This window comes from Pseudopipra pipra, chromosome 6 (assembly GCF_036250125.1).
Source record: "Pseudopipra pipra isolate bDixPip1 chromosome 6, bDixPip1.hap1, whole genome shotgun sequence".
Taxonomy (NCBI): domain Eukaryota; kingdom Metazoa; phylum Chordata; class Aves; order Passeriformes; family Pipridae; genus Pseudopipra; species Pseudopipra pipra.
Genome location: NC_087554.1, coordinates 11,307,890 through 11,329,612, shown reverse-complemented (window position 1 = coordinate 11,329,612; position 21,723 = coordinate 11,307,890). Strand labels below are relative to the sequence as shown.

Sequence of the window (21,723 nt, the reverse complement as noted above, 5' to 3'; positions counted from 1 at the left end):
AACCACAATATTTTTGGGCGGGTTCTTTTCCACAATTCCACTGTTTATGTCTGAGTTTACTGATCCCACACCAGACACTAAGCTGAATTTTAAGAGAACTGTCCCAGCAAATTCCAAGAACTTTTCCACTAAGTGACAACAGCTAAATTGGAGACCATTGCTATGAATCCTGTCTCACCACTGACTGTATTTGCATTTATCAAAACTGCATTTCATCCAAAATTTTAACATCTAGTCACTCAGTATCATGAGTTTTTTCTGGAGCCCTTCACCACAAGCTTTAGATTCAGCCGTTACTTCAATTATTTCTTTTAATCATCCCCAAGTCTCATTCACTAACCATTCCACCTCCCTTTCTTACTAGATATTTACAAGTCGAACAAAAAAGGACTGCAAAACTAATTTTGAGATCCATGCTACCAGTTTTGCCTAATGACCACTTGGATCTATCACTTATTAGCAGGTCAAGGGAAGTGATTCTCTCCCTCTACTCCACTCTCTTGAGCAACATCTGGAGTGTTGCATCCAGCTCTGGGAGCCCCAATATCAGAAGGATGTGGACCTGTTGTAATCTGAGGGAGGCCATGAAGATCAGAGGGCTGAAACACCTCTGCTATGAAAACAGGCTGAGACAGTTGGAGCTCTTCTTCCTGGAGAAGACTCCAGGGAGACCTTAGAGCAGACTTTCAGTACTTAAAGAGGACTTACAAGAAATGTGGAGACAGACTTTTTAACAGGGCCTGTAGCAATAGGACAAGCAGTGGCTTTAAACTAAAAGAGGGACGATTTAGATCAGATATTAGGAAGAAATTCTTTGCTGTGTGGGTGGTGAGGCACTGGAACAGGTTGCCCAGAGAAGCTGTGAATGCCCAATCCCTGGGATTGTTCAAAGTCAGGTTGGATGGGGCTCTGAGTAACCTGATCTACTGGAAGGTGTCCTTGCCCAACACAGGGGGGTGGAAACCAGATGGGTCTTTAAGGTCCAACCTGAACTATCCCATGATTCTACGATCCTTTCATCTATATGTAACTCCTGAGACTCTCACCATTAAACCAGGAAGAGCTTAGATTCAGATATGAAAATGTGCTGCCAATTAAGTTTGGCAAGACCATGTTGATAAACATATTTGTCCATCTGCTTTAAAAAATGTAGAAAGCATATGGTGCTTTGTACAGCTACATTAAGATCACTGCAGTCCAAATCTCTTCTTGGTAATTGTCAAATGCATTAGAATTAAAAAAGATTCAGTCTTGATAAAATCATAAATATAATAAAACACAGAATTTATATTTTGGTCTTTGCAAATCTGTTTTCCAACCCTTAAGAAAACACATTAGGTAGGGAATACATACCAGACAGTAAGTAATGAGGGTTTCCTACTACTCAACAACTACTGCTGATTTCTAGACTTCATAAGGGGATTTTTAAAACAGACACCTCTATCAGATTTTTCACAGAAGCCACATGCTTGTCCCTTCAGGGTTCACAGAGTTTTGTAGAATAATAACTCTTGCTACAAAACCTGTGTAGTTTGGCAGAAAAAAGTGGAAAATCAGATAGCAGGAAGATAAAGATGATTATCAAACATGAGGATACATCACAGAAACTCATCGGAATATCTAATCAATCTTTATAGTCTAAGTTTTTACCCTTGAGATTTTTCAACCCAAAGATGAATCAGTAAAAATGCTCTTTATAAAACAGGAACTGGTTTTTAATTCAGAACTATATCCTGAGTCTTCTGCTTCAGGATTTCAAAGTATTTTATTAGTAGCCATGACCTAAGTTTTATAAGAAACCTAAAACAAGAAAAATTACTGATTTTTGTGGCATCAGGGAGGAGAAGGAGGAAAGAAGTCAGTAAAAGAAGACAATGCAACCCACAAATCTTACTATAACTTTAGAAACACTGGCTGAGAATAAACAGAACACACATAACTCAGTTGCAGAGGAAGATAGGAGTTGCATGGGTTTATTTTTCAGCATCCTATCCTTAACCATCACAACTCCGTAAAACAGAACATCTCCAAGGTCACTCCCGTAAGACAGAAACGATGGGTGCAGTCCAGTTAAGGTCTTTTTTTAAAAAAATTATTACTGTTATTATTCCTTTTATATACATCTCACCTCTGGGTTTTCTAACTTCAGGTAATGGTAAACATATTCTGAAGAAAACAACAGATTATGAAAACAACAGTTATTCTGAGTCAGGCCTCTAAAATCCTACTTCACTGTAAGGTGGAACAATCCTCATTTGTATGGATGTAAATTGTTACCTTCTGTCTTCCATGGGCTACCAGCAAGAAGAGCAGCAGCTATGGTTATCAATGACCATGTCTACAGACTGGGCAAGTGAAGCCACGTTCTTGAACTGCAGTTTTCTAAAAATGGCCATTTACTAAAAAAACTCAACCACATTTTCTTAAAATTAAAAACAAACAAAGAAAGAAACTCATCAGTATGCACGTAAACAATTTTTTTTAAATGCCAAAAGATCTCACGAGGTCAGAAAGGCAGCAAGCATGTTTTCTGGGTACTTTTCAAGACCACTCTCTCACAAAAAATAATAAAAAGCTTCAGCTTGTTTCTTCCAAAAAGATGCCATGTGGCAAAAGAGAACAAAATAATAAAAAGCAGCCTCCACAAGAATATTTTGTTAAATATGTATGATCTCATCTCTCTTAATAATAAACACTATAAACAAAATATTTGGAAAACACAGAACTGAAACAACAACCTCACAAAAGTATCACTACTTGAATCAACACTGTTTACTCAGTGGCAAACCTGGTATCATTATTTATGCACACTAATCAAACAGGAAAGAGAATCTTTTGAAAGAAGAGTTTTGAATTCCAAATCACAAACATGTGGCTCTCCATGGCTTTGTTTTCTTTTCTGTTGCCTGTAACTGAAACAACATGCCACTTGCTTTGGCTGTCCCGCTGAATCACGGTGCCATCTCAGCTCACACACCACAGCTCGGCCACTCCGGCCCCAGGACAGCCCACTGAGGGGGTTTGGGATGTTCTAGTCCTCTTTGCTGTTAGCAACTAACCCCCCTGAGCTGGAAAAGGGAGTGTATGCCCCATGCCTCGATCACTCCAGGTGTCCCAGCTTAAGGCACGTTCACTGGCAGCTTGAGTCAAAACCTCAGCTCATTAGTGGAAGCAGCACTGAACTGCCACCAGCGTCTAAAATTGCCGTAGGGGCAGCTGCCTCCAGCTAAAGGGCACATCTGAGACTTTCACAGGCATTATCTTAACTCACTTTAGCAAAGTGGACCAGAATTTACTACTGAAAATAAACATTTAAGTTTTAGCTACTATAAAATATCTAGGGAAGAAACATTTCTCTGCAGCCCCTTGAACCCTCAGATCTTGCAAGGATTTCTGAATGCAAACACTGAATATTTATTACCACAGAAAACATCCTTTTATTCTGTGTATACGCCTCGTTATCTTATTTGTTTCAGAAACACCATCCATTCCAAATCTTGGGCTTTCTACCACTGCTGAGTCTATTGAATTAAGAATAATTCAATAATTGCATTTCTAAGAAACGTGGGGTGAATCCCAAAGGCAGCACTCAGCCAGCAGCTCTTGCCTCCCTTAGTAGAGAATTCCAGATTGTGCCTGGCTGCAGCTGAGGAACTATCTATGGCTCAGGCAGAGGCCCCAGGCTAAGATACCTTCAAAAAGCAAATTGTGCCTGGCAGCCTGGCAGCAGCCACGCCAGCCACAGCAGCAGGAACTCCGAAAGGCCCCACTGCTCCACCAAATGAGCACTGACCTTCCCAACTGCACAAAGCCAGCTCCAGGCTTTACCAGTACTGTGAGCTTTCAGAGCTGGGATAGAAGACAATATCAAGGCCACATCTAGACCCTTCTACTAGGCACAATGAATTCAATAACAATTTCCCATCAGCCACATTAGGATCCACTACAGATCAGTATTGAGAGCTATGTCCATCACTAAACAAAATACAGTGAAGAGAAAAAATTCTCACAGACTGAAGGTTTTAAGAAATCTCTCTAAAAGAGAGACCCCAGAAATAGATTAAATTACCTATATGGGGGAAAAAATGAGGGTTTAAATCTGTGTTTTAGGAAGGAAAAGTATGATCAATTTTTGTTTGAAATCTTCTTAAAAAAATTCTACGTTCTTAAAAAATACGAAACCTACTAGTTCTCTCTTCAGAAATTATCAAAAAAGGAAGAAAATGGAAATCCTCCTGTAACTTCTACTAGAATGATTTGTGTTAGTTTAAAAATAGCATATACAAACAATATAGACCACTAACAGCCTAGTCATCACACAAGCTTCACAAAACTACTATATATTTTTCTGGGAAAATACACTATTTATGAAGAAACAGCTCTGCAGGAGCAAAGCGTGTGGCTTTCTTCTTCTTTTTTTATGCAATTGCAATTTGCGTGTTTATGAAAAGCAGTCTGTGTAAGAGAATGAAAAAGCACATATTTCCTAATTTAACCTTTCTTAAAAAAATACAGTATGCCCATTCAAGAGTATTCCAAGAATTAAAAGTCCATTACAGTTGTATTCATGACAAGATCACAACCTTGTCCTTTGAGTCTTGAGTATTTTGTTAGTCACACAGTCAGCTTATGCTTACTGCCAATTAGAAATTAGATTTATAGTTCACAGAACAATAGTGACAAAAAAGGATGAGTGTCTGCATTTCTTTGTCCAAAGCAAAAATACACATGTTAAATGTACAAACTTAAGCTGTGAAAGAGTTTAACAACAGAGTGGTCAAGTTAAAAGCTTTGCTGTGCTACAACTGGTGCAGTTACAAGAAACTGAGAAACACGGGTGTGATGTTTTTTAGGCACACACATAGCTCACAGCCATAAGCATCACTAATGGTGGTCTAACCTCTTATTCTATAGCTATTTTCAATTATTTTTTATATAGCCAAACTAAATGTACCATCTAAAGTTCCAATGCTTAACATCCGTCTCTAGCTCCATTACTTCAACAAAACTTCACACCACATACTTTTTCTGCTTCTAAGAAATAAGACTGGAGGGAAAAGCACAATTTTTGCCTTAACTAAAATTCTACCAAACACTCTTTTAGGCCCAAAATTTACAGCAGGGACAAAACCTGGCCTTGTTTTTTATGTGATGAATTGACATTTCTTTATTTAAAGATCAAAACCATAAGAAATCAGATTGACTGGCCAAGAGGACTTCATGTCAGAAAAACAGAGTAGATAAAAAGGGTTAAACAGATATTAAGAGCGAGAGAAGGAAGGAGAAAGCAAAAGAGACTGTAAGAGATTCTTCTGGGGTAAACCTAGAAAACCAAATTAGAAGACAAAGAATTTCCAAATACCAGAATGCGTCAAACAGAGTAATCAGAGGGAGTGGCCAGTCTGATGGAGAAGGGTTCCCAAACCACATGGAAGCGCCGTGCAGCCCACTCCAGAGTGTGAAGGGGACACTGCCAACAACACTCAATACTCTTGGCACTATTATTTATGGCATCTGGCAAAAGAAGCTCGACAAAACCCATCTTCCAAACGCACAATATTCCACAACTGAAGTCAAGGCTCTAGAAAGAAAAGTTGTCGCCCCTTTGCATCCACAAGTATCTGATAAATCCTCTGCTAGAATGTCTCATTTTCCTTCCAGTTGCTATTCCAGTAGACTCAATGTGTAAGTACATTTAAAAAGATGTTTCCAATATTGCTGAAGATCTATCCAAGGGTCAGATAATGAATTTTCTGAGGTTCTAAATCATAGGAAACAACATATGAAGCACAGTAAAAGGATATTATTCCCACCTTCTTTTTTTTCCCCCTTGAATTTCTGAGTGATTGATTTTGTAAGCCCAGTAACATTCCTTTTGTCTCTTTTTATCCATTGAGGCTTCCCATGGTCCAATGGGGTTTTGGATGACACTATTCTGAATTTGTATCCAAAATTACAATGATTTTTGTTTTTCCTGTATATTAGCATTCCTCTAGGGCAGCTACACAAAACCCCAGACCGTACTGTCACCAACTACTGGTTTTGGCTGCAGTACTGAGAGCCTGTCACTTATGTCCAGCTTAGTGGAAATTTTGTGATTAGTTACTTTGTCACCTTGAGCACAAGACTACTACAAAGCAAAGAATTCAAACTGCATTCAATGACTTCATTTTTTCACAGTATTCAACTTGCAGAAGATTGAAAACTGAGAATTGTAAACATTAGAGACATGAAATCATTATCTATCTAGTCACTAACAGATAAGCAATAACCAGCATGTTCTTGGCTCAATGAGCAGGGATTTAGCTGCCAAATCCCAATCAACACTAATTGGATTGTCCTTGACTTCAGAATATACCACTGACACCCCAGCAGTAATTTATTTCAACAAATACATATAACTGGAATACAACAACAAGCAGAAGCAAATTAATCTCATCAAGACTGATAGTGTTATTGCTAGAAATAATTTTTTTTCACTATATAAGCAAGGAGCTTAAAAGTCTCATGTTACTCCCAGGGAGGAGTAAAAGGAGAGATGAATCAAAGGAAAGCTTCCTATTTACTTATATTTGTATGATACCACTTTCACTGACATTTATCAAGTTTGAACAGTGAATCTACTGTTACACACTTTAAAAATGATTCCACAGTGATGCTGGGGTTTCCTTTGTTTTTTATTTTTTAAGTACCAGCAGCTGGGAAGGTTGGTACTTTAAATTCATGTCAGTGAACTACCACAGCAGTATAATTATCGTCCTCACTGTTATAAGACAAGATTATTATGTTTGTGACGTTGCAGAAATTAAATGTCAGTCTCATTGTCCCTCCACTGAAAAATATGCTTGTGGCCATAGAAGGCCAGTGCTTAACAAACTTGCATAACAAACTGTTTTCCATGAACACGCTGCAGGAAAGGTGTATTTTTGTCTAATAATCCACAAAGCTAATCCAGGACAGAAAAGAGGAGAGAGTTCCTTGATGGCAATTTGGTCAAAAAGATATGAAAGGCTACTTCCCTCAACACAGTCTGTGTCCTCGTATTTGAGAACCAATGAAGACAACTCGTGGAGAAAAAATTCAGCCTCTGTGAATGTCTTGGTTTAAAATGAAAGGCTGAAAAAAATGTATTTTTATTGCTGCTATTGTAAGTTCTTTAGAAATATTCATTAGCATTCATTCATTTGAGGGAAAGAAAAGGTATGTGATCTGTATTGATTTTAAGATTTCTCTAAAATGAAAACAAATCCATGAATCAAAATAACAATATTTTTTTGAGCCAACATTAGGTATCAGAAGAAACTGCTCAAATACCTTTTTATGAAGACATCCTACCGAGAAATACTGGGAGGGAGGTTTCCTCCAAGCAGACTTTCAAGACAGCCTTAGCTCATCAAAAAAAAATAAAATATATATAACGAACAAACATCACCACAAAAAAACCCTCACAAACAAACGAAACCACATGCAATGGAAATATTCTTTTCTCATTTCGTTTCAGCATAGCACTGTGGAATCTGTTATATTTGAAAACAAGAGGAGGAGGTTTGTAGGAAGAGATAATTTCATTTACCAGAGCAACTAATTTGTCTGACGAAGTTTTCGGGCAGCCATGCCCTACCCAGCCACAGCCAACTACAGTCATCTCTCACCAACACACACATTCTGCTCCAGTTGTGATACTACACTGTAATAGAGGGAAACATCAATGAAACTTGATGTATCATCCCATAACAGGTACAAGAACCTCCTGCCACAAGAAGAAGGATTTCAGTTTCGTTGGGTTTTTTAATCCCTTTCAGATTTCCGTGGATTGTATTTGAATCAAATTAAGCCACAGCACAGATAAGAAAGTCACTGAAGTAACAGCTTTATTCTCTTATTTTTCTACATTTTCTCTTCTACAGAGGTTGCATATCAAGACAAAGAGAAATCATCTGTTCCTTATACATATGTTAGCCCAGGGGAAAGCCCAACTATGAACATATAACAAATACACCAAAAAATCTCCATGATATTCTATTCTCCACAGGTAAAATCTGCTCACAGCAAAAAAAAAAAAAAAGGAATCAGACAACTCCATTCAGGAACTTCTCCCCCTCTATCAAGAATCACTTGTCTAGTTTCAAAATCCACCAAGATACGAAACTATGTTAAGACAACAAAGGCTTCCCTGAAAAGAAGTTGATAAAAATCAGAACAGAAACAACCACAACAGAGCCTACACATGTTATACCAGCATTTATCAGTTATGACAACAGCCAAATAAAACTGCTATACTGTTGCAAGCCTTCTGTCATACACATTGCAACTGCATGCATAAGAAAGAACAAAACATCCCTCTGTCTTACAGCGACCAAGCCTCACGGAAAATACCCTGAAAACCTCATAGGTTTTCTCAGTGAACTGCTGGGCACACAACAGCACCCTACAGGAAAGCTGCTATGGGTGTATGGGCAAGTATTTGGATCCTCACTTCTTTCTCCTTACCTTTCAGCTGCTGAGCTAAGAAAGACACAAAATGTTCTTCTACCTTTTCCAAGTATCACCATACGTAAATTCTAGGGAATCTCTCTAGGGAGAGATTTATGGTTGGGGCTTATACCAGCAAAACCAAAACCAAACAAAACAAAAAGGCATTTTCTCATGCCCTTCTGTGATCTTTGCAAACATCTGTGTTCTTCCTAAATCCCATCCACATTCCATTATTCAAACATATTAAATGGGAATGTTTTGGTGAAGCACATCAAACAGGCTTCAAAAATCCATGCAAAAATAAAATGGATACACAGAAAGGCCTTCTGGGGTTTCTTCTAGCTGTTAACCCAGAATGCCTACATTTTCTAGCACCTTTGTTCCCTTCAGAGACTTCTGTAAGTGCCTTTTGTAGCCATAATAGTTACATAATAGTTTTACAGTGTGCTGATATGTTGGGGGAAAATGTGGTTATCTACCCTAGACAAGGTTCAGCTGAAGGCAAAATAAACAGGGAAAAGCAATCAACCTTAGTGTATGATTGAAATCCTTCATATTCCCACTGTTCAGACAAAAAAATGGGGTTTTATTAAATTTGGGGGATTTATCTAATCTGGTTTCTCAGGACAATGAACATGAACTTCTGACAGGAGCTACTGCTCTTGCAGTTCCTTGTAGTGGCTCAGAACGAGTTCTCAAAATACACAACAGCAATTAAAACTGTGATCTATCTAAGCTCAGTTTTGTGGTGAAAGGCACAGACTTAAGTAGGAACACAGACAAATGTACCTGAAAAACGTAAAAAGCTGGGCAAATCAGGTCATCCTTTACAACACAAAGCCTTCTCAACTTCCTACGTGCCTGCAACTCTACTGACATTTGTCACCAGCAAAGCTCATTCTCCGCTCAGGCGGAGTCCGTGCGTCCTGCCAAGCGTGAATAAACTGCCTGTTAGGCAAACTATCCAGAGGCCTCCATTACTTTCCCTGGAGCATGTAGGAGACTAAGGCACCTCACTAACATTGCCCAAGGTTTCAGGACCACTTAAGCTGATATAGGTTCAGGGTGCACTGATCCTCCGGCACGCTCCTGATCATCCTTTATGCCAATCCCGACGTTCATCTGACATCCCAGTGAGCCAGCTCTGCTTGAAAAATTAGCAGAAAAGTAACCCAGGAACAAAATAATACAGCAAGACAGGCAAAATGCTCAGCAAGAAAGGCCCTTTTGACAGGTCACCATCCTAAAGCAAGCTGAAAATGAAAGGAAGATTTAACACAATAGGAATGACAGCACTAGGACTGCTGTAACATCAGTTTACACAGGCCTAGACCAGACCAGAAATGGACTTTCATATGTTTGACTCCCAAAGGATACACTCTTTGGTTTATTCGAGGACAAAAAAACCTGCTCACTTCCTCTTAAGACTATGTTGGACAAAAACTTGTAGTACCTCAATAACAAAGTTGTTCTGCAACAAGAAAACTGTAGAAATCTGCTCCTGAATTGCACAAGTGCACAGATGCTGCATTTTAGACATTTATAGCAAACTGGCTTTGAATAAAGCCAGATAATCTGCGCAGGAAAGCAATAAATTTACCACATTTTCAGTGGTATTGCAGATATTGGCACATGTAAATAAATCCATATAACCAGCCAGAGCAGATGATGGCTCCTACAGAGAGACTGCAGACACAGTGGGGCTTTTCTGGGAGAACAGTCACTACCATAAACCTCCTTCTGCATTAACCACAAGCGCACATTATCCCAACTGCTGCTGACATACAGGTTGGGGAAAAGGGGGAAGATTACAGGATTTTTGTTTGCTTGTTTACACAAAGCTACTCCACAGACTGTGCCCGAAAAAAACCCACAACACTATAAAATGTAATTACAACCAACATTAAAATCAAACACATTAAACCCAAGCCAGAATGTTGCTGAAGATGAAAAAAAAAGAACATACTTAAAAATATAAAAGCTTCAAGAGCAGCAAGCCTATAATCCTAGAAATGTTTGTCTATGCTTTTCATATAGGAGGAAGCATAATAAATGCATCAAGAAACTACCATTTTATAAGAAAAATAAAGGTCAGTACTCCATGTATTATGGGATTGCAAGTGGGGGTAAAGGAATTTGGAAAACAATGCATGCCTAGTCTTCAACAGAATGTTGTTCCTTCAAGCATTTTTATTATGAAGCATTAAAGTAGCAACAAATAATTTAAATAATGAAGTCTAAATAGTTACTTTCTTTCTGGGCATGACCTTTCCAAATTAAGGTTTTGGATTTATTTCTGAATCTGCTCAATTTCATCCGTGCAAGCAGTTCTACCAACCTTCACGAGACAATTTATGTACAGGAAGTTAAACACATACTTAAACCTACAGATGAAGACATTTTACAAATAGAAAGCTTTCCAATGCAATCTGTAATTTTATTTCACATACTGGCTATGTCAGATTGATCATACCCTTGAAGTAAGCAGCCTACTTGCTTTGTCTTCTTAAAAGCACACCTCGATTTTTTGGTTGCTTCTTTGTTTTGATTTGAGCCTCTCTGCCTTGTCGGGGAAAAGTTTCAAACAGGAGAGGGGCAAAAAGGGAGATCTTTATTTTGAACATAAAATACTCTCCATTTCACATGTCTTAATTTTGACAGCACAATTAGGACAAGCCTATTACCAAATGGGGTGGGAGGGGGAACCAGGCCACAATTAAAGGAATAATAATACTGGTATAGTAAAACCCAAGAGACCCTTAGCAGAACTTTGTAAGACACTGTGTCTTTAAACACATAGATACAACGGTTTCTCTAAACATTATACTTCTTTAAAAGAAAAATAACTCTTAGTCCGAGTTTATCAGCTACGCTTTTAGAATGAACAAATACGGATTACACGCAATTGCTACTTCAAAGAGCTACTCTGAGTAACAAACTTGAGTGTTGCTTGGTTTATGCACAGACAAATAAATCAGGGGACATTCAACTGTTTAAAATATTGTTTATTAACAACATACATTCCAAGGATCACTCTGAAACACCCGGACAAGCGCACACCAGTTGACAATCACTTCATTTTCGAATCGGTTCGTGCACTGATTTAAGGTCTCCCTGGTATCACAACGGGCAGTTACGTAACACAAACCACTCTCCCTTTCCCCACAAAGCGACAGCCGATAACACCACTTCCCTTTCCCCCTGAGCAGACAGACGCATCCCGAGCCTTAAGGAAAAGCAGCCATTCCTGGGGAGCCATTCCCGGGGAGCCATTCCCGAGAGCCTCCCCGGGGTTCCCGCGGCACAGCTCAACAGGCGGCAGATAATCAATGAGACGGGGCAAACACCTCGCTGCTCCCCGGCCCCCCCGGCCTTTGTTCTCCCGGGAGCCGCGGCTGTCCGCGGCTCAGCCCCGGGTCACAGGTGGGGACCGATTTAACCTGCCCGCGCTCTCGGGAAGGAGCCGCCGCCGCTCCCGGCGGGCGGGGCAGGGCCGGGGGGCGCCCCGGCCGGGCGGTGCGGGAGCCCCTCCGCTTCCCCGCCGGCCCCGCTCCGCCTCGGGAGAGGGGCATTAACCCTCCCCTGGCCCCGCTGCCCTCGCCCCCTCCTCCCGCGGCCGGACGCGCGCCCCGTGTGCGCCGCAGTCTCCTCCTCCCGCGGCCCGGCCGGAGGCGGGCGGGGGCCGGGGCCGGGCAGGAGCGCGGAGCAGGGGGGAGCGGCCAGGCGCGGCGGGGCAGCGCTGCGCGCAGCCACACCTACCTGTCTTCTCGTGGTCATAGCCCACCACGATGAAGTAGTCGGCCAGCCTGGCCATGGCTGCGCGGGGCGCGCCTCGGCCTCACCACCCCTGCGGCTGCGGCGGCGGCTCCGGGCGGGCTCAGCATCCTCCGCTCCGCGCCCGCCGCAGGAGGAGCGGCAGCACCTCAGCCATGTTGGAGGCGCGGGCGCGCCGTGCGCCTGCGCGCCGCCCGGACCGCTCGCCGTGACCCCGCGGGCTGGGCGGGGGCTGGGGCGGCCCGGCCGCGCTGTCCCGGCATCTCCCGAGGTCCCGCTATCCTGGGCTGTCCCGCTATCCCGGGCCGCCCGCTGCCCCGGCACGAACCGGTGCCAGCGCCAGTGCCTCCCTTCGGAGCCCCCCGCGGGCGGGGAGGGCCCGGCGGGGGAGGTCCCTGCCCCGCCCGCGGTGGGCTTTGTGTGCCGGCAGCCGCCCTGCGCGGTGCCCGCCCGGGGGGCAGCGGGACCGGGCCGAGCTCCCCGTTACTGAAGACAAACGCGGCGGGGCCGAGCGCTCCGCACGCCCGGGCAGAGCCGGGTGCCTGGGCAGGACCGCACCTCACCGCTCCCGAGAGGAGCTGCCGGGGCCGGGCATCGCCCCCGCCGAGGCTTCGCGAAAATGGAACCCGGCTAATGCGAGCTCGTGCCATCCCCGCCAGCCCGGCCTCGGGAACCGGGACTTGCGCTTCCAGGATGTTTCCTGTTTACGTCTCGTCCGGGATGTGCGGGACGTGCCGCCGCGGGGGGAGCCGTCCCGCGGCTCGGCCGGGCTCTGTGACGGTGCCGAGGGACAGGGAGGGTCTCGGCCCCGGTCCCCCCTCACAGCAGCGGCCGCGGCCCCGGAGGGGGGTCTCAGGCGGGGGATGAGCCTGGCGGGGCAGTGGCCGGCGGTGCCTCGGCCTGACCCGCCTGGTCCCGGACATGCTGGCCGGGCACGGGCGGTGGCAGTGCCGGAGGTGCCGTGTTGCTGCTTATACTGTACAGACGAGGCCGACAACTTTGGGACTGTCGCCCCCAAAATCCCGGTGGGCTCTGCCAGCAGTGGCAGAGATGCTCATGATGAACGAACGTGGTGTCTGACAGCACAGCGTTTGGGTAGCTGGTCACACTGATTTTCATCGCTGGTCTACTCTGGCATCCAGTCGGGAGTCCTGGAGACACACTGTCTGTAACGCTGCTGCTTCCTTTGAGAACGCCTGCAGGATCACCATCGAAGAGAAAAGACAACACAGAAAGAATTGTGTCTTGCCTATACCGTCCAAGGAGTCTTTCTGCTGTGCCTTTTGCTACCGGTCTTGTCTATCTCGCATTGGCCTCTTTAGCCACCAGCACGCTTGTAGCAAATGTGGGTAGAGCCCTTCCCAAATCTTCGTTCACAAAGCCTAGCCATGATGATGATGGATAGCTGGTGGAGTCTGCAAAAACGTTCTGATGAGCTCCCATGTACGTCCTGTTTGACAGCATGGAGAGAACGAACAGCACTAAGGACATCAGTTGCACTACAGTGAGGAGCTGTAGCAGCCATGGGTACCAGGATGCATGTGGAACTGCAGCAAACTCACTGGATTTGCTCCTGACCACTCATCATGACAAGGGACCCAGCAGACAGTCATTAGTGGTCTTAGAGATATTTCTGTTTCAAACACGCAAGTCTTACACCTCTTAGCTGGGACACACCGATGCAGTGTCTTGCTGATAAGCCAGATGCAAATTAGTTGATAAGCTTTGACAATCCAGCAGAATTCCCACTTATGCCTTCCCAGCGGATCGAAGTGATCGACATCTCCTCGGGGTAATCAACTTCGTGGCATGGCTGTTTTGAAGCAAATGACATGTATAAAGATCTAATCTTAATACATTTGCCTGTTAACTTTAGGAGTAAAGAAAAATGTGTAATATATGCATTGAAAAGTCTGACTTCACTTTTTGAGGAAGAGCTGCACTCTATGGGGTCAGTCACACTAGGTAGGAGTTTGGAGTACCTTTGTTAAATCATGCATGGGCATTTTGGTTGCAGGACATGCAACAGTTTACAAAAACGAGGGATGATGTTCTGTACAGCTAAACCTGGAGGGAAAGTTTAATTTGGAGCTGAAATGGGACCTTAGGGTTATCATATCTGCACTCATAAGAAGATTCAATATGTAATAAAAACTCTCCATAGTTAAGTCTCGCTGCTCTTTTAACACAGCACCTCTAGCAGGAGAATATTGTCTCTCAGCTCACACCTTTCCCAGAGCATTTACAAATGCTGGCTCAAGAGGAAGTTGTTTACTTATTGATTCCCCAATACTGCTTGTGCCCACTTTACAGCCTTGCTCCTTCTTCTGTCTAGACCAATACAGCCAAAGTTTATAAATCATGTCATAAGAGGTAGTGCATCTTAAATAAGAAATAGGAAGTTCAGTTGAGCTCATTTATTTCATAGAATCACATGAAATGTGATTTTGGGTCAGAAGGGACCTTAAAGACCTTCTTGTTCCAACCCCCTGCCATGGGTAGGGACACCTTCCACTACACTAGGTTGCTTAAAGCCCCATCCAGCCTGGCCTTGAACACTTCCAGGGACGGGGCAGCCACAACTTCTCTGAGCAATTTCCTTTAAGTATAGAGAAATCTTATGTTCTTATAGGACAAAAGAAGAAGTGGAACAGACACAGTATTTTTTCACCTAAAGCCTAATGCAAAATAAACTGAATACTCATCCAAACCATAGAAAACTGAATTCCCTCTGTGAGCCAGGGGCTCACAGACCATCTGCTCTGAGAGGACACCAAGGCCTAGGTCTCCAGAAGCACAGTCATGTACTTATCCCAGGGGAAGAACTGTGGGGCTGCAGCCTCCCCAAGAGTCTGAAAGCACTCAGGGGACACTGTTGCCACACTCAAACTGTGCACTTACCAACAAAAAGTTGTGAAGGTTCACAATACCTTCTACAGTCAACTCCTTTGAGAAACACAAAAGTCACACTGCTGCAGTCTCTTAATCCAGTGTCACCTCACCCCATGCCAGAACAGGGAAGCAGCCATGATCCTGGACAGGTTTTCCCACCCTCATTTAGGAGGCTTTGTTTGGTGTCCTATCAGACATAAGGCTCACCAAAACGACCTCCAATGGCACTACCAGACTCTGTGCTCCTTGATGCTGTGCCCTCGGCATAGAGAAAACAGGCTGAGTGCATACACTAACAGTGAGGCTTTTCTGTGTGGAGCTTGAGTGAGGTTTTATATCCTTCATAGGGTGCCATTCTATTAGTATTGTCTTTCTGCTGTTTTCATGCAGCCTGAAATACAGTCAAGTCTATGGCATATGAATTCAGTAAATTTGTTTAAAGCCAAAGTGAAGCATGCAAAAGCACTTCCAATGGCTTCAAACAGCAGCTTTCTTCCATAATCAGCACAGAATATTTGCCTCAAACTGATTCCCCATCGATATCTAGAGATTTTAGACCTTTTCTTTTGGAATAAATCTCAGCCTGAATAAAATGTTCTATAAATAGCAACTAATCATCACAATCTCCCTCCCAGAAGAGATGCATGTTGTAAAGCCTTCTGTACATATGGCAACACCAAGAGGTTCAAAGACACACCCGAGTAAACAAGTACAAGAGCTGGATGTTCCTCCAGGATAACTTTCCCACAATGGATGAGGCAGCATCCAGAGGAGATCCTACACTTCATATCAGAGCCCAGTCTTGCTGAACTGCATGGCATTGCCTCAGACTGATAGTTTGTGAATATTTCTGTGGAACATTGCATGTAACTTTTTTTTCAAGTGGAAATAACTCACTATTTAGTATATATATTTTTAGAAGTGATCACTGTTACCTCATAGTACAAATTCTGTGACTATTGCTCATTTCCAAACTGCATGGTAATGCAAGTTCTTAGGAAGAACAAAATGAGCATCTGAACAAAGAACATAATGTTTTGTGTCAGATTTGAACCAGCTTTACCTGCTGAAACCCTTTCAAAAATCACATCAGCAACAAACTGATAATTTATGTGCCAAAGTTTGGTACCTCATGAATTTGAACGAGCTGATTTCCATCAGTGAGATGAGATTTGTAGTCAGTATGGAAGTCATATGTGAGTTGTGTTACTACTGTTCTTACTATTCCTAAAGCAGTGTAGGATTCTTTCTGCTTTGTTTGGCTAAGAGTATACAAAATACATTTCCCGTTTAGACAAGGATTTTAATGAGGGATTTTCCAGCATTTGAGGAAATGTGTGATTTTTTTTTTTACTGGAACATGAGACCTAATTTGAGTCAAAGCAGTGCTTATCACACCAAATCCTGCCTTCCCATTCGGAAAAAGTTAGATTCAGTTTCAGCTTCTCTGATCAAGGAAACGCTTGAACTCGCTCGAGCCTGAGCTGCCTCATGAGGTCTCTAAAACCCAGGCACCGCGGGCTGATGCAGTGGGGCAGCTCTGGTCATGACACGGTCCCGTTCTACACCACCTATTTTCCCACTCCTTCCTCCCCCAGTTTCCAGCCCAAGCCCTCGCTCTGAGCGTCCCTGCTCCGGAGCACGGGGGGCTGTGGCTCGGCGGAGCTGCCCGAGCCGGCGGGCGGGAGGGACGCGGGGGAGCCCCGGCGCTGCCCCCGCGCTGCCCCGGCGGCTCCCGGCGCTCCGGAGCCGCCGGCGGTCCCGCCCCGCGCTCCGGACGGGCAGGTGCGGCGGAGGAGCCGATCTGGGCTCGCCCGGCGGCCGCTCACGGCCGGGGAACCCGCCTCGCCCCGCGGGACCGCGCCGGGGGCTCGGGGCAGAAGGGCGGCCGGCCGGGGGATGCGATGGGGAGCGGCGACAGGCAGTGCTGGGAGCGTGGGAGGGACGGCGGGGTGGCGGCTGCCGCGCCAGCCTGACCCGCACAGGTAGATGCCGGAGACTGAAGCCTCCAGATGCCCAGACGCTGCTGGAGAGCGGGGGGGAGGGAGGGAGCACCTGAGACCGAGTCAGCCGCGCGTACAGGAAAGTTTCCGTCATCCCCCTGCACATACCTCTCCAGGGTGTTGTTATCCACCGTGGTTATCTACAAAAGGCAGAGTCACCAGCACATGCTCACCTGATTTTTGAAACACTTTGCTTGGGGCGAAACAAAGTGTTTTTGTGTGAGAGAAACATCTCACCGGGTCATTCCTTCCACCCGAGTGTCTCTTGCTGGGAAGGGGACCTCGACGCCCCAGGGCACAGATCTCCCGAGGCATTTCGCTCGGTCTCGCCGAATTCGCATGGTGACATGCGAGCAGAGACACGGTCCATCTGGCGATGGCTTCCAGCACTCCCTGCGAAGCCGGACCTCTGCATTTCTGAGGCGTCACGGAGCAAAGACTTCAAAAACTGTAAACCCCCCCCCAAACAACAAGGTGATCTGACTAAGGTTTTGCTGCTGGCCAGCCAGGAGAATGCTGTTAGAGACCCTGATCCTGAGCTGGTTTAGCTTGATGTCCGGGGAAGTAAGCGCACTCACGTCTGTGAAGGTTTGGGAATAGCACAAGGCACGGCAGGTCTTCCCTAATCCCAAGCGTTTCAGTGACCCCGTGTTTGCCCCAAAGCAATACCGCCTCCTCTGTTCCAAGGTACAGAACTGGGCTCTAACTTTCATCTTCCAAAACCATTTGAATTGTGATTTATTTGAATCGATCAAGTAAATCAAATACATTTTGTTAGATAAAAGATGCACCCAAGCTGGGTCATAAATATTAATGATGTCTGATATTTCTTAATTATGTAAAGAGGGCTGGCGCTCATTACAGTTACTCATTATAATTCACTTTGTCCAAATATGGGTTTATTTTTGGAACTTTGGTATCTGATGGATTTTCATGGATTTTGAAATGGATCACGTCTGGTTCCCACTCCCCTGCTTCCACCCACCTGAAGTTAAGATGTCTAGAATGAGAAATTATGCTACAGACCATGCAAATATAATTATATATCAGCAGTTACAAAGCCTCTCCCCAGTAAAACAGACTGAGGGGCTTATCAGATTTTGCAAGTTATGCCATTACTCGGAATCCACACCTAAAAGCTGCCGTTATAATTAACAAAATACCAAGAGGGTTGTTTAAGATAATTTTCAATAATCCTCTTATTTTTACCCTAGTATATGTTGCCCCCAATCCAGGCTAGAATGCTTAAGGAGTGCTTGAAATGTGGGGGTGGGGGTAAGTGTCAAAGAAAAATTGCCCAGCCACGCCAAGGTCCACCCACTTCCCCCGCGCTGCTCTATAAGAGGGAGCGGTGGAGCGCAGCTCGGCAGTGGTTACTTCAGACACACAAAGGAGGAGTTCTCGCTCCTCAGGAAACCCTGCAAGCTCGGATCGCTACTACAAAAACATTTGTCTCAGTGGATTATCCTCACTGTCAGGTAAGAACTATTTTTTTTCCCCCCCACCTTAACAGCAACAACAACAAAAAGATTCAGGGGAGGTGGAGAGGAAGCAAGAATCTACTAAATCTGGACTGTTTTGAAGAGCTTGGAGTTATGCTGCGAAGTCTTGCACTGGCTCTTGGCATCAGCTGCAGTTTACAGCATAAGATCCAGAACTAGCTGGTTCTGCGTGTGAAGTGGGAAGAGGAGCTATCGGGGGATAAACTTCCAGGCAGCAAAGCACTTGCTGGAGTTTGGAAACGATGCTTCCGATAGCCAGCTCTCTAATCTCATGGGTTTGCTAAATCCTAGTGCAAGCCGCTGGGGGTACTCTGGAAATCCTGCTGGTTTTCAGCCGCCTCTGCAAGTAAAACTCTCCGCAAACGTAAACTTTGGAGGCTCTGTTATTTGCTCTGTGATAAGTTGTTGAGCAAATATTAGCTTCTGGTTCATATCAGACACAAAGTCTCCGGTAGCCTGGGGGCTCTGCGGGGGAAGGAGCCCTCTGGAATCACCAGAAATAAAGGACAGTCCTTACTTGACTTTTATTAGCAAGCATGCTTACGGTTCTTCACTTTTCCCTCCACCAGGAGCCCAGCCAGAATGAAACTAGTTCACGTCGCTCTGCTCTATCTCGGTTCTGTGACCTTCTTCGGGGTGGATGCTGCAAGGGTGGACGTAGCGACAGAGTTAAAAAGAAAGTGAGTATCGGAGCGCGCCCTCCTGCCAGCGCCCAGTACCGCGCGTGGAGCTGCGGAGCCTCCGCGCCCCGCGCCGGGCTCCGGCCGCGATCGGAGGGACCGGACTCCTTATGGGAATTGCACAGCTCCTTGAAGGCCTCATGCCCTTTCAGGAAACATTGGGGAGAAAAATTAAAAAAAAAAAAAAAAAAAAAAAGAAAATAATAAAAAAAGGGGGGGTGGGAAATCTCGGCGCTGGCAAAGATTTTGGCCCCTCGAATCTATTTGGTTTGGCTCCCGCCCTGCAGGCTTGCGCTAACAGGCTGTCCTCTTCCCTTGTGCTCCTTTCAGATGGACAAAATGGGCACTGAGCCGAGCCAAGCGGGACGTGAAGCCTGCGGGCGTGCTCCGAGGGCTGGGGGCAGCCGCCGATGTGCTGCCTCTCGTAAGAACCCAGGACGTGAAAGAGGATCTCCGAGTCTCGCATCCCAGGTAAATCTCAGCCCTTTCTGGGCTCGGGCACTTGCTCGAGGCGGTGCAAAGTTTCAGGGTCCCTCGTTTCCGGGTGTTTCGGGTTATTCTCGCTATAGGTCCCTCCAGACCTGGAGGCAGGTCCTGCCCGGGCTGCACATCGCGCTGAAAGCAGCCTCCCGCCTCCCTTTCCCCGCGCTCTTTAGCCGGCGGGAGATAGTAGCGCCTTTACTGCGAAAGCCAGATATAAATAGTAACTTGAGCTCTGGATCCATAGATAAAGTAACAGCCATAAACCGGCGGGGCCTCTCCCCCCATGGACAGCAAACTCTGTTCCGCGCTCCCGCCGCTCGCCGGAGGGCAGAGCCGGGGGTGGTGGGAGGCACTTGGGCACCTCGGGACAACCCCGTCTCCAGCCTGGGGGGCTCCCTGCCCTCCCCTCCCCTTCCCGCGTCCGCCGGGTCCCCTCCTCCGGGGCCCACTGCGCTGTTCTCATGCCCGTTCTCTCTCTTCCTGCCTCGCAGCAGCCGGGAGGATGCTCACATCCGCGTCAAGCGCTACCGCCAGAGCATTAACAGATTCCCCCACTTCCAAGCCATCCGCATGGGGTGCCGCTTCGGGACGTGCACGGTGCAGAGGCTGGTCGACGAGATCCACAGGACGACCGGCAATAAGGATAAGGACGACACCGCCCCCCCCAACAAGATCAGCCCGCAGGGCTACGGGCGGCGGCGGCGGCGGTCCCTGCCCGAGCGCCGCAGCCCAGCGCGCTCCCCCCGCGCCGGGCGGCGCCCACGGACGCACCGGGCGCAGCCCCTCGACCCCGTCCTGGAGGTGTGAGCGCCGCACGCCCCGGCCGAGGCCGCCCCGACGCATGGACTGAGGCGCGGACTGAGATCCGGCAGGATCCGCGGAGAGCGCCCGCCCGGGCGGGACCCGGCGCGCCCTCCGCGGGGGAGCTGTGAAGGGCCGGGCCCGCCGGGGCTGCGCCCCCCGCACGCCGCCCACTCCCACCCTCCCCGGGCGAGGCCCCGCCGGCTCCCGCACCCGCCGCCCGGGGCTGGAAGGCGCCGCCGAGCCGCCCCCCGCCCGCCGCTGCACCCGGGGGGCCGGGCGGTCCCTCCGGAGCCCTGCCCCGAGGAGGGGATGCTCTGGGGAGCCCCGCCGCCGGGGGGGACCCGCTGGCGGGCGACTGGCCCCGGCCTCGCCTTCTGCCTCCGGGAGTTTGAGGGTGCCCGTCAGCCCCGGGCAAGGACAGGTCGCCCACATCTGCTCTACCCTCTGCGTTATCTGCACCCGGCAGGGAATCGGACACTCACTAGTCCCTGCGGGGACTGCGATATACTTGAACGTCACAGAGAGGAAAAGTGCAATTGTACGTGGTTTTTGTTAATTATAAGTGCGGTGTGTGTGGATCACGAGATACGTATCGGTATTTAAGGTTGTTCTGTGTCATGTCATGTTTGTATCTTTTTTTTTTTTTGAAAAATATATTTTATTTTTATACGTTTTATATATATATATATATATTGCATACGGGCATTTTAAAACATTGTATCCCCTCTATTTTTCATATCGTGAATGTCAAACGTTAAACTCTTTTTCCATACCTTTTTTTATCTTGCATTCCAGACTGGTGAAAGATGTAGAGAATGTATCAGCTGTTCTCCATGGGTAATATGTGAAATAAAATAAACACAATTACATAAAACAGTTCTGTTATGTTGTCTTTAGTGGGGGCAGTGGTCAAGATGAATCATTTCTTACTGTGTTCAGTCCTACCCGTGCTAACCTAGCGTGGCAGTTCTGGGACAGACCAAAACTCTTCCAGCGTGGACTTTGTTAGCAGCCACCTTATCTCATCAAATGGAGTAAACTCCAAACCAGCATGCATCCTAAAATTCCAGGGCAGGTCTGCAGAGAGGGCTCTAAGGCTCTTTTCTGCCC

At 46.2% G+C, this 21,723-nt stretch overlaps 2 protein-coding genes across 8 annotated transcripts in view; one reads left to right on the top strand and one right to left on the bottom strand.

The window, feature by feature from the left end:
* Positions 1-12,439, bottom strand: part of SBF2 (SET binding factor 2) — a 254,951-nt gene extending 242,512 nt beyond the window's left edge. For 5 of the 6 annotated variants that reach the window (XM_064657335.1, XM_064657337.1, XM_064657340.1 and 2 more), the window contains exon 1: positions 12,235-12,438. In XM_064657335.1, coding sequence (XP_064513405.1) covers positions 12,235-12,289 — 55 coding nt within the window. In that variant the 5' untranslated portion in view covers positions 12,290-12,438. Of the gene's footprint in view, positions 1-12,234 lie in introns of all 6 variants that reach the window. The other variant, XM_064657336.1, reaches the window with a different exon arrangement.
* A 5,438-nt stretch (positions 12,440-17,877) lies between these two features.
* ADM (adrenomedullin) lies at positions 17,878-21,487 on the top strand. 2 transcript variants are annotated; one of them, XM_064657343.1, is made up of 4 exons: positions 17,878-18,622; positions 19,216-19,326; positions 19,657-19,797; positions 20,304-21,487. In XM_064657343.1, exons 2-4 carry the CDS (start codon positions 19,229-19,231, stop codon positions 20,614-20,616), a joined length of 552 nt encoding a protein of 183 aa, XP_064513413.1. In that variant the 5' UTR covers positions 17,878-18,622; positions 19,216-19,228; the 3' UTR covers positions 20,617-21,487. The 2 variants fall into 2 exon arrangements, with proteins under 2 accessions (XP_064513413.1, XP_064513412.1); XM_064657342.1 differs by having other exon boundaries at positions 18,071-18,622; positions 20,301-21,487.
* The last annotated feature ends 236 nt before the right edge of the window (positions 21,488-21,723 follow it).